The sequence below is a fragment of the Anabas testudineus genome, chromosome 10, assembly GCF_900324465.2.
Source record: "Anabas testudineus chromosome 10, fAnaTes1.2, whole genome shotgun sequence".
Lineage (NCBI taxonomy): Eukaryota > Metazoa > Chordata > Actinopteri > Anabantiformes > Anabantidae > Anabas > Anabas testudineus.
Window position 1 is genome coordinate 2452609 of NC_046619.1, and position 12375 is coordinate 2464983.

The following is a 12375-nucleotide window of genomic DNA, read 5'->3' on the forward strand; positions in this document are numbered from 1 at the left end:
TTTTCCACCGACAGTGGTAGAGGAAAACATACTAAAAAGAGACACTGCCATCGTGGCTGGGCTGCATTCCGGTCAAACTGTACATTTTTATTAAGACTCAGTGACAAGCATGACACCACAGGGGACTGCTGTACTGTACATAACTGACAAATACATGTAACATAGGGGAATCAGCTGTAGTGTCTACCTGCACATAAATCAGTCAACTCAGCAGCTTTGTTATTTAAAGCTGTGGAGTGTTTCCCCTTCATACACTCTGTTTTAAAGAATTCACTTCCTGGACTTATCAGAGCAGAAATGAAGACAGACTTAGCAGTTAGCCCATGTTCTGGCGGTTTCCGTAGCCTCTGCGATGAGTGTCTTTCCAGTCATCCCAGTTTCTGGCTTTCATCAGAGACTCCTCATCATCGTTTTCAGCCTTTTTCTCTTTTTCTTCTTCTTCCCTCTCCTTTGCATCAGCGTCATCCTCCACAGCAACCCTCCTGGGTACCCCCTGGTCAGGCAGGGCTCCGTGTTTCCTGTGCTGTTCATACCAGTCGTCTACTGTCATTGTGGGAAGGCTGGGATAGCCCGCTCCAAACACCTGAGCCTGTGGAAGCAACAAACACCATCACAGCCGGCTGTTCAGCAAGCTGAGGAAACTACAGCCTGAACATCTTTGAATTTATAACATCTTACATCTCAACTCTTTTAATTAAGCTCTGGCTCTTTATTTCTCTTGTATGGGCTCACCTGTACAGCATCCTTGGTAAGGATGAAGGGTTTCATGGGAGGCCGGGCTGGATGAGCTGGCCGCCTGGTCTCAGTCTGCTTCAGAACGTCCATTTTCTTGAGAATTTCCATCTCCTGATCGATGCTCTCGATTTCATCCAGACACACAGTGATCCAGCTCCGAATGTTCAGGAGGTAAAAATCTCTAGTGACTTCGTCGTCGGCCTGGCCGCTATTCACCGCTCTCCGGACTTCTGACAGTCTGGCTTCCAGCTCCTTCTTCTCACGGAACCGCTGGATCTTAGCTTGTCTCTGCGCTGCCATGGCAACCAGGTCTGAAGGGGCAGGCTGGAACAAGAAGCAGATATCACAGTTTAGACTACGCTCTAAAGTGACACTACAGAGGTAAGTGCTGCACTTGCAGTAGCACTTCACTGATCTGTTCACAGGCAGCTGGTGCTGCCATGTAGTGCTCCTGTTGATGGGAAGTAAACACTTTAATCATGATTAAATCGCGCCGACCGTGTTCACATGCTGATGTCAGCATTTTACTCATAGCACTGTTGTGCTGCTAGTGAAGCTGTGAACTCTTGTTCATTGTTCTGTAATTATCAGTCACCTGAGCGATGATGATTAAAAAAGACAGAAACATGATTGGTGAGCTTGTTGTTTTTTTGTTTTGTTTTGTTTGTTGTTCTAAATACGTCTTACACTTCTCGAACTACATCTCATACATAGAGGAAAATAATAATAATAATTATAATGAGTACTTCATTGATTCCCTTGGGGAAATTGTGGGTGGACAGCTGCTAGACAGTAGTTCAGCACTACACTACGGGGTTTCGGTGTCTTGTCCAAGGACACCTCAGCAAGTAGCCAGGAGGAACCGGGAATTAAACCACTCACCCTGGGGTTGGTAGGTGACTGCTCTACCACCTGAGCTACAAAGTAACAAGGAGGAGTTTCAAACTCAAAAAGGTTTCTATTCACTAACTGATGGTAAATAAACATGAATAAAATACTACTTAATACTAATAATATATCATTAAAAACAGTTGGAGTATGTTATTTTCTACAGTTAAATGCCACCAGCAGGGCTAACCCTGGTAGCTTTGGTCCTAACTGGTGTGGAGGATGCTGTGGGTAACGATGCAAGAAGCTAACATCACCCAACTTTAACGAGCATCGGACGGTTTCTTCATCCTCACTTCTTACACCTATGCTGTGTGTACATTTCACATCCTGTCGTCTGAAGTGATGTTAGCGAGTTGGGGTAATTCTTACCATGCTATGCCTATGTAACGTTTCCGTTACTCCTGATGTCTCTAACCACCCACCTTGGCCGTTGATAACCCGGTCCCTGGTGTGTCCTCAGGACTTGAGTCTTCATTTGTCGACTTTGGCAGCTCAAACTGTGATATGTTATACTCTTTGCATCTCCTCAAGAAGTCCATAAAGTAAGCCCTGGAAGTCTGCACTATGTCTAGTCGTTTGTCTCGGCTGGTCTGTTTCATGGTGAGAGCTCCTAACAGCGCTGGCAGCAGCAGGTACTTGAGGTCGGCCGTGGCTACCTCCTCCAGCTCCTCATTACGGCTGAACAAGTCGAGCTGAGCCGCCATTCTGGACGCATCTTCTAACATGCTGATACCGCGTTTCACTCTCACCTGAATAGCGTTAGAGCCCAGAGGCTCGTTAGTACTGTCAACCTCCTCAAATATCTTCCATCCACGATCTAGCAGGTCAAATAATTTAGGTGGTTCTGTGTCTGCACTTAACTGCTGCCTAACACCGTCACTGTTTTCACATTCCGCCATCTTGTCATAATTTCCGGGTGCCGTCTTCTTCGTGCACAGTGTTAATGTTGCACAGTTCTTAACGAATCACTACTGCCTGCTACAGGCCAAATCTGAACACTTATTTAACCTCTTAAATGCGCATTATTATTATTATTATTATTATTATTATTATTATTATTATTATGTAAAACTAATGCCATTGGGCTATAATGGGTTAATTTATTTGTAATTACATTAACAATTACAATTGCAGATGTTAAATGCAGAGCAGCCAGAATGGAACTTATGAACTATATATTAATTAATAAACTTTTCATTTAAATAAAATGAAATGTATGTAACGTTATTATTAAAAAATAATTTCGTCTCATAATGCTACACTGTAATGTTAATCGTTTCCGATATGATCCGGTGGAAAAGGGCAATAAAAGTTGTTGCTCCCACTCCCAAGTTGCGTGAAGTTTGTTGTATGATGTGTATCGATATGAGTGCAAATGGTTTGAAATCTGGTGAATGCATTAAGATATAAATCTCGGCCATAAAGTACACTTATTATATTTTCCACAATTGTAGGTACCGTTACCAACATTAACTACTGAGCTGCACTGTTCCTTCAGCATCCCTGATGTAACACACGTGAAGCCCAGAGTACCTTCGTTGCATCATGACCTTCACATGCCCACTATGTGGGTCTGCCCTAATATGTGCATGTCCATAACAACACAAAATAAACAGGTCAAATGGGTTGCGTTTTTAATTTGTCTCTCTAGTTGCCCTATTCGTATCAAAGTAGCAAAAAATCCGGTGTGGTAATTTTATAAGCAGATCAATATATTTGTTAAATGTTACAGTTTTATTCAGGCAGTGGATATGCAACCCATTTTGGGGTCCTTTGGCGGCGAATGGTGCAACATGTGTTGGATAATTCCAGAAGCAGCTTCGCAGTTGCAGTTCAAGTCCAAAGACTGGCTGTTCTCCTGAACACATCGTCTGGAAGCCTGAAGACACCGAGGAACTTTACAGCTTTTAGCTCTTCTTTTTCCCTTCCTGAAAACTGTGTAGAGTTTGCTTTGACATTAAAAGCTGCGAACGAGTTATTACTTTTAGGTAACTGTCAGCCGAGTTGTCAAAATGTTGAGTGTCGCCAGAACTGTTTCAAGGACTCTCCCGACCAGGAATTGTACGAGAAACGTGTCCTCCTTGGTCAAGAAGGTGAGTTTCAAACATGTCTAAATAGGCAGTTATTCGCAGATTCAACGTGAACCATTAGCGTAACTTATATTTGAGAAAGCCGGGCTTGTGTCGACGTCCGGCTAGATTAGCATGCTAACAGAGTTAGCTGTAGGCCAGCTTAGTCGTAACTGTTAAAATTTCCTGTGCTGCTAATGATAGCTGTCAATAAGCAGTGCTTGTTATTTCACTGACTTGATTATCGTGCATACTGGGTGGTGTTACACTAAACAGTGCTAACGTAGCACTTTGTCCGGTAAAGTTCTTTCTGCAGTGTTGCAGTAATTAGCTGCCAAGCTAACATGTGTCAGCATACATTTGACGTCTTATCCATTCATAGTGTGTCTTAAGCATGTTCTGCGTTGTATTTAAACCAAGTCCTCATTGATTTGTTGTTCGGTTAAAACCAGTTTGTGAGTAAGCATATGTGTTGTGAGACAACAGTTCAAGGATGTAGCACATCATTCATACACTGTGACCTTCAGTGAGATGTTCCAGCGCTAACGCGTTGCAACATATATCACACTTTCAGAGTCACATGTAGGTTATTAATACTATAGGTGTATATTTTTATGGAATACATAAATGATTATACGTCATTTCACTACCTTTAGGTTTTATCCTTAAGGTGCATTTGTTTTGTTTTTTTATTTCTACAAATTCATAATTTACTGTTTTACTCTGATAAAGCTCAAAGTTAATTGCAGTGGTGTGTTATCACTATGATCCAATACAAATAACATTTGTAACAGTTGTGTAATACATTTCTAGGCATGCTGGACTGGCTTCCAACCAGGAGTTGTCAGAGCTCTGTCCAGGAGAGACTATGCGTAAGTATTTACACAAAAATAACCTAAAGTGGCTTGAAAATGCAGTTGGGCAATAGCTACAATAGGAGAAAAATTGGTAGATTTACATCTGAGTAAACTCTCTTAATGGTGAAAGTGAGCAGGTTAGTCCACATTGCTCTTGGAATAATAGTTTCTCAGTCAGATAATAGTGTTAAAGAGAACTATTTGATTACTGTGATAGGGCTATAGTGATGACATAAATATCAATGCTATGGATTGTAAGAACATTCCTGTAAAATGTACATGAAGTTTGTAAAATCATAAATGCTTGTGTGTTGTGTGCTGCAGCTCAGACGCCATCAAGGGAGCAGTCATTGGCATTGACCTGGGAACTACCAACTCATGTGTTGCGGTCATGGAGGGGAAACAGGCCAAGGTGAGACAATACCCATGTTTGTCACACATAGTGGAGTATAGTAATAATAACATAGTATAGTGAGTAAATAAGTTCAGTTGGCTGAGCAATCGTCTAACACCAGGGTTACCGGTTGTGTTCCTGGTTCCTCCTGGCTATATGTTGAGGTGTCCTTGGACAAGACACTGAAACCCCACAGTAGTGCCGTCATCTACTGCAGCTGTCTAAACAACAATTTTCCCAAGGGGATCAATAAAGTGTGTCATTATTATTAAAAGTGTTAAAGTGTTCTTGCAACAACCTTATGCTGCATACGCATAAGATGTGGTGTGTTGCAGAATGTCTGAGCAACAGATGTTGCTTTATTGACAGCTCAGTGAGACTCATTGACACTCTCACGCTCAAACATTTTCTGTTTGTAGTCTTGTATTAGATGTGTGTTAGGGTACTGAATATTATAAATATATGATGAATATATTTATGAAGAATGAATTAATTAATTAACCATTTGAAGTTCCAACAACAGTGTTGATATTTGCATACAAGCCTAGCTTGTTCTACTACACTATAATTATGCTGTTGTTCTCAAACAGTAGTCAAGACGTTTGACTGTTTGGACCTTTAGGCATTTAATATATGTAAACACAAACAGTTAGTGCCTGTGGGTATGTAGTTTATTCTGGTTGGTGGGTTCAGTAGTAATATCAACAGGAGTCTGCCTGAACATGTCTCTGTATGACTTTGGTCAGTAACAATCTCTTGTTTGCGTCTTAGGTGTTGGAGAACGCAGAGGGAGCCAGGACAACTCCCTCAGTCATAGCCTTCACAGCAGATGGGGAGCGTCTAGTGGGCATGCCCGCTAAACGCCAGGCTGTCACCAACCCCCAGAACACACTATACGCTACCAAGAGACTGATTGGGCGTCGCTATGACGACCCTGAGGTCCAGAAAGACCTGTGAGTGCATCTACAACTTTGTTGTTTAATACATGTAGCAATCCAAATTTATTTAATTTCAGAAGTAGTGTTTGAAAACCATTTGCATCTTAAAATTCTCACTCAGGAGATTATAGAAGTTATATCTTTTCTTATTAATAGGAAGAACGTACCCTACAAGATCGTACGTGCATCTAACGGTGACGCTTGGGTAGAGGCTCATGGGAAGATGTACTCCCCAAGCCAGGCTGGAGCTTTTGTTCTCATGAAGATGAAGGAGACTGCAGGTATGAATACATATGGCTGTTTATTTTACAGTAACATGTTCTACACGTGGGCATTATTTGAGAAATGTTTTGATGTGTGCTGCAGAGAGCTACCTGGGAACCAAAGCGAAGAATGCTGTCATCACCGTTCCAGCCTACTTCAATGATTCTCAGAGACAGGTACACACTAAGCTGAGTAGATATATATTCACATTAGTACGTGTCAGAATGTTAACAGCTCTTCTGATGTCGACACAGAAAGTCGACACATGATGATGAATGGATTTTTTTTTTATTCTCAGGCCACCAAAGATGCTGGTCAGATCGCTGGACTGAATGTCCTGCGTGTGATCAACGAGCCAACAGCTGCAGCTCTGGCATACGGCCTAGACAAAACCCAGGATAAAATGTGAGTAGAGCACTGACACTGCTACTGATCCCCAAGCGGCAGTAAAAGCTTTTGGTAGACAGCTCTATAATTATTATACAGGTAAATAAATGGTTTTTAACTTTTTTCAGTATTGCTGTGTATGATCTTGGTGGAGGCACGTTTGATATCTCAGTCCTGGAGATCCAGAAAGGAGTTTTTGAGGTGAAGTCCACCAACGGTGACACCTTCCTGGGAGGAGAGGACTTTGACCAGCACCTCCTCCAACACATCGTTAAGGAGTTTAAGAGAGAGGTACACAGCTAATGCCTGTCTTTAACATCTGTTCTATTCACCTCCTTTTAGAGCTTTTCATCTGTAGCCCAGTTTGTGCATTTTCAGAGTTTGATTTGTGCTGTTTTTTTTTTTTTTTTTATATCATTCCAGTCTGGGGTGGATCTGACCAAAGACAACATGGCTCTTCAGAGAGTGCGAGAGGCTGCTGAGAAGGCAAAGTGTGAGCTGTCCTCTTCACTGCAGGTACATAGAAGATGAAGTGGAATTAACAAGACTCAGCAGCATGTGTTTTTTAATGTGGTAAAGCTGAAAGTGTTCTGTTTCTCTCTGTCCCCAGACTGACATCAACCTGCCCTACCTGACCATGGACGCCTCTGGGCCCAAGCATCTCAACATGAAGCTGACTCGTGCTCAGTTTGAGGGCATTGTAGCCGACCTGATCCGCCGCACTGTGGCTCCCTGTCAGAAGGCCATGCAGGACGCAGAAGTGTCCAAAACAGACATCGGAGAGGTGCTGCTGGTCGGAGGCATGACCCGTATGCCAAAGGTATGACTGCAACATATAATCATGCTAAGCTTACAGGGGTCCCAACAAAAGGTTTCAGTTGGGTTTATCTGACACTAAATCACACACAGCTACAAAAATATCAAGGATGACTCGGCAAAATCCACGACCTATTTCCATCCTGGTCTTTAAACTGAATACAGTAAAGATGCCAGGAGACAAGGAGACGTCATACTACCACTACCTCAAAGAGAGGCATGAGAGAAAAATGGGATTAAGCAACACACATTAATGTTGCTTTGAAAATCATATTGATTTCACCATTGAATGGGTAGTTTTGTACGACACAGTTATTTCACTGGTGTGAAATTGTGTATCTGCTGGCCAGAGATGGTATTACATGATGTGATGTTGGATCTTGAGCATCATGAGAACAGGTGTTTGTTTATATCTGTTCAGTAATTAAGTCACTGGCTAATGAAGATATTTCAGCAATAGATGGCATCAGCAAGATATTTTGCCGCCTCAACTACAACCAAAAAAACCCTGGTTTGTGTCTCTGCAGGTTCAGCAGACAGTCCAAGACCTGTTTGGCCGTGCTCCCAGTAAGTCCGTCAACCCAGATGAAGCCGTTGCCATAGGAGCGGCCATCCAAGGTGGTGTCTTGGCTGGCGATGTCACTGATGTGCTGCTGTTGGATGTGACGCCACTTTCTCTGGGTATTGAGACTCTTGGCGGAGTCTTCACCAAACTCATCAACAGGAACACCACAATTCCCACCAAGAAGAGCCAGGTATGTGAACTGAACACTGCAGTCCTGATCACTGGTTACAAATCTATGTGACATGAGCTAAAGTGCTGCTGTTCAACTCCACCATTCCCCTCCAGGTGTTCTCCACAGCAGCTGATGGACAGACCCAGGTAGAGATCAAGGTGTGCCAGGGTGAAAGAGAGATGGCCACCGACAACAAGGTGCTGGGTCAATTCACTCTGGTCGGAATCCCCCCCGCCCCCCGTGGTGTTCCTCAGATTGAGGTCACCTTCGACATTGATGCCAATGGCATAGTTCACGTGTCTGCTAAGGATAAAGGCACAGGTCGCGAGCAGCAGAGTAAGTGTTGCTCATCAGTATGTCGAGTCTCCTGGATGAGTTTGATCATCCAACAAACTCAGTAAAACTACAAACATCCCAATCAGCTGCTAAATGAGATCTTAACGTGTACCTTTTTTCTTGTTTATACATTTGTTCTGTCCTTTCCTTCAGCTCAGTAGTTTTACCAAAAAGAAATGCTGCATGTCATGTCAATGTCCTCTCATATCTTCTCCTCCTCTTCAGTTGTGATTCAGTCATCAGGAGGTCTCAGTAAAGACGACATTGAGAACATGATCAAGAATGCTGAGAAGTACGCAGAAGAGGACAGAAGGAGAAAGGTAAAGGCTATTAACAGTGAAGTGGATTCAACATGGACCTCTAAACCAGCATGATTCAGTAAATATAATGTTAGATTATAGTTGCATTTATTTTAATGTTGCAGCTTGTGATTATGGAACTGATTTAAACAGCCAAGTGTCATGTGATTTAAGCCCGATAATATATTTTAATTACTATACATACTGCTGGGTGGGTTATTCGCAGCAGGTATCAATGAAGTGTTATGATTAATCTGTATTTTACATTAATCTAAATCAGAAAAGCAATGACTAGCTCAAGTTATAAATTGTAGTGGACTAAAAGGATGAAGTAGGAAGAAGTGGAAATAGTCAAGTAAAGTAGAAATTCCTCAGATGTATACTTAAGTACAGTGTTATGTACATTATTAAGTGTTTTCTTGTATGTAGGACCGTGTGGAGGCTGTCAACATGGCTGAGGGTATCATCCATGACACAGAATCTAAGATGGAGGAGTTCAAGGACCAGCTTCCTGCTGATGAGGTAAAAAAAACCATAAGTCAGTGCTGTGACCTGACTTCACCTTATGTTATTTAACAATTACCTGCAGCACTATATATTTGTACCATGACGATTTCTTGGTGGGTATGAAAGACTTGTACATGGATGTACACATGCCCCAGCTTCATTGGTTCACAGTTGTGCTCTGATCCTACCACCCACAGTGCACCAAGCTGAAGGAGGAAATCTCCAAGGTCCGAGATCTTCTGGCCAACAAGGATTCAGAGACGGGAGAGAACATCAAACAGGCAGCGACCACCCTGCAGCAGGCGTCACTGAAACTCTTTGAAATGGCCTACAAGAAGGTACGTTGATATTTTCACCAATGTTGTAATGCTGGTTAAGAGATGTTACTAGGAACCTGTTAATATTTCTGTTTCGGTGTTGCTGCCATCAGTGTTTTTCAAACTTATGAAACTTCACTTGTATTTTTCCTTTATGTGTCTGAACAAGATACAAGTTTAAATTAGCTTTAGCCCTGGGATAATATGCTACATTATGTAACACTCACATTATTAAGTTTGTAACTAGAAGGTATGAAATGTGAAAATCCAGCAGTGGAAGTGGGCATAATTGCATAGATCGCTGCACTGTTCACATACAAATTATAACTTCCTCCTCCCTTCCTTCCTGCAGATGGCAGCAGAGCGGGACACCAGCAGCAGTGGCAGTAGCTCGAGCTCATCAGAGGGAGAGAAGAAAGAGGGCCAGCAGTAAATTTTTTCACTTGGTTGTCAGAGGGTTTCAGTGACAATGGAGGACTGATGGGGCTCAGAGTGGAGGTGGGGTGGGGTAGGAGTGTGGGGGTGGGGGTGGGGGTGGGCAGTCTTGAGTGGCAAGCTGAATCGTAGTCATTCTCTACCATAATATATTATTCTACTGTGTTTTGGCAGTAAAATACTTTAGCAAATACATAAATGTTATTGTATGATCTTCCATGTCCCATGACATTCTGTCTGTAATTTAATTGTCTTATGAACATTGTCTTGTATGTTTCTTTTACAAAGCTGTTGTTGATTTTCATTCTGAGGTAGTAAAAGGTCTTTTTTTGTGCGGACATCATGCTGGTTTCATCTTTGGTTCAGATCAGCTTGTCTGTACTAGTTCACTCAGATGAAAGTTTGTACACTGAGCTTTGGTACACACTTTACTTTGCCCATATAATGTAGTACAGTGCACCACATCAGTTATAGCTTTATTGTGTTAATACAGCACTTCGGGGGGGGGGGGACAAAAATATCTAAAGTATGTTGGACATTTTCTGTTAGAAACTTGCCACTTCTCATTAGGTCTATGTGTACTTTGAGGAGATCCACACTAATGAAGAACTGCCATGATGAGGTTTTCATTTCATCACTTTGCTCCTTGAAATCTGTGAAACTGTCTCCATCACTCAGAGGAACATTATAGTTCTGGGCTGATATTTTAAGCAGGTGTGTGCAGCACAGTGGACGTCAGGCCTAGACTCTCAAAACTAGTTCTTAAAACTGAACAGTGGGTTATGCAACTAACCAGACAGGTCGTATGTATGTGTGGGAGGACGAGATCGGCTATTAAATTCTCATGTAGTGTGAATAAGGATGTAGGATCTTTGTCTCCTTTACAGCACATTGAAACGGATGAAGTCACACTTTAAAGTGTGATGGTGTCACCGAGGTCAGCTGTCAGCTAGTTAGATGAACTCGCACAGTAGTGGAGGAGGCCTCTGTTTACCTCCTGTCTGAGAAAACATGGAGAATGAGTCGAGCTGTGTACATTTTCCCCTCAGATAGACGTGGCATAGCTGCCGTAAACTGCTCTATTGAATATGAGTGTTGCTGCGCAGCTGCCAGATGGGGATCCAGCAGAACGCAGCGTTGTTGGAGTGAAAGACTGGGGGGGTGTTTTTGTTTTTTTCCATTTTATTTAGGGGTACTGTGATTATATTACTGGAGAAATTATGTTCAATAACAGTTGCTGTTTTTCTAATAAAAATCAGAAACGTGCCACTGCTTTGATACGTGTTGATACAATAGTTTTCATGAACATCTGACATCAAGCATCTGTTTTATGTCAACTTTTTGTCTTTTTTTTGTTTCTGTTTCTGTTTTTTTTGAAACTGGATTAGTTGGTTTTCTTCAGATTTTTTTTTTACAGACATATTAATACTTTTTATAAACTTTTTTTTTTAAATAGAAGTTTATAGGTTAACACAGCAGGTGTTTGCTTTTTATCGAGACCTTCGAACACTGACCAGTTATGTCCGCCCTCAATAAAATGACACATTAAATGCAGACATGCAGCAGTAATGCTATAACAATAGTAAGAAGAAATACAGGAATGGGAGACTGAAAGTCGTTTTTAGAAGTGGGTAACTGTGCTACGATCTGGACCTGTCTTATGGCTTCATGGCAGATTACTGTCTTGCCTGCATCTTATTATTGCCCCCTGTCCCCTGGTTTTGGTTTGGTCCATCAGTGGGAGCTTCTTGGCTTGTCTGTCCTCACCTGAAGCACCTGCTCTGCTCAGTCTACTGTCTTGTTCTCATCCTGCAGGCTTGATCCGATTGATCAGCTTAGTTCCTCACCTTGTTCTGCCTCCCTTTTCTACATCAGCCTGTTCCCTTTTGGCCTCACAAGTTACTCTGTCATTTGTCTGACCTGGAGTCTGGAATTGGATATTGAATGGTGGAATTTAATTGTTGGTCCTCAGGAAAACCTCCACACAAGAACAGGAATGCACATTTCCAGTATATAGATTTTTCCCTTAATGTTTGTGCAAACTTCAGAATAGCCAGTGAATGAAATATTCAGCTATTAGTGGGCAGATGAACAATTTTCTCTTTAGTCTTTTATATGTTTGTAATGAAGCCTAATAAATGTTAACAAAGGTGTTTAAAGTACACAAAGTCAATACTCAAGTAAAAGTTTAAGTATTTGCGCAGAAAAACCTCAACTACAAGTAGAATTACCCTTTACTTTTGTACTTTAAGTTACATTTAGAGCATATACTTTAGTAGTTTTACTTGAGTAGAAAAATTACTCCACTAAGAAAACTGTATTTTTAAACAATTTGCTGTTGTTGAGAACTAAAAATAGCAGTCTGTAAAGGTGGGACTGATCTTAACCAACCT

At 41.8% G+C, this 12375-nt stretch overlaps 2 protein-coding genes across 2 annotated transcripts; one reads left to right on the forward strand and one right to left on the reverse strand.

Annotated features, from left to right (window-relative positions):
- Nucleotides 1–66: 66 nt before the first annotated feature.
- On the reverse strand, nucleotides 67–2525 carry igbp1 (immunoglobulin (CD79A) binding protein 1). The gene is made up of 3 exons (XM_026357876.1): nucleotides 2049–2525; nucleotides 733–1059; nucleotides 67–589 (listed from the first exon to the last, which is right to left on the reverse strand). Exons 1-3 carry the CDS (start codon nucleotides 2523–2525, stop codon nucleotides 317–319), a joined length of 1077 nt encoding a protein of 358 aa, XP_026213661.1. The 3' UTR covers nucleotides 67–316.
- Nucleotides 2526–3427: 902 nt separating this feature from the next.
- Nucleotides 3428–10049, forward strand: hspa9 (heat shock protein 9). The gene is made up of 16 exons (XM_026357874.1): nucleotides 3428–3719; nucleotides 4509–4567; nucleotides 4877–4964; nucleotides 5718–5899; nucleotides 6041–6165; nucleotides 6251–6324; nucleotides 6447–6553; nucleotides 6664–6826; nucleotides 6959–7051; nucleotides 7146–7355; nucleotides 7879–8106; nucleotides 8202–8424; nucleotides 8650–8744; nucleotides 9153–9245; nucleotides 9428–9568; nucleotides 9900–10049. Exons 1-16 carry the CDS (start codon nucleotides 3639–3641, stop codon nucleotides 9978–9980), a joined length of 2043 nt encoding a protein of 680 aa, XP_026213659.1. The 5' UTR covers nucleotides 3428–3638; the 3' UTR covers nucleotides 9981–10049.
- Nucleotides 10050–12375: the final 2326 nt, after the last annotated feature.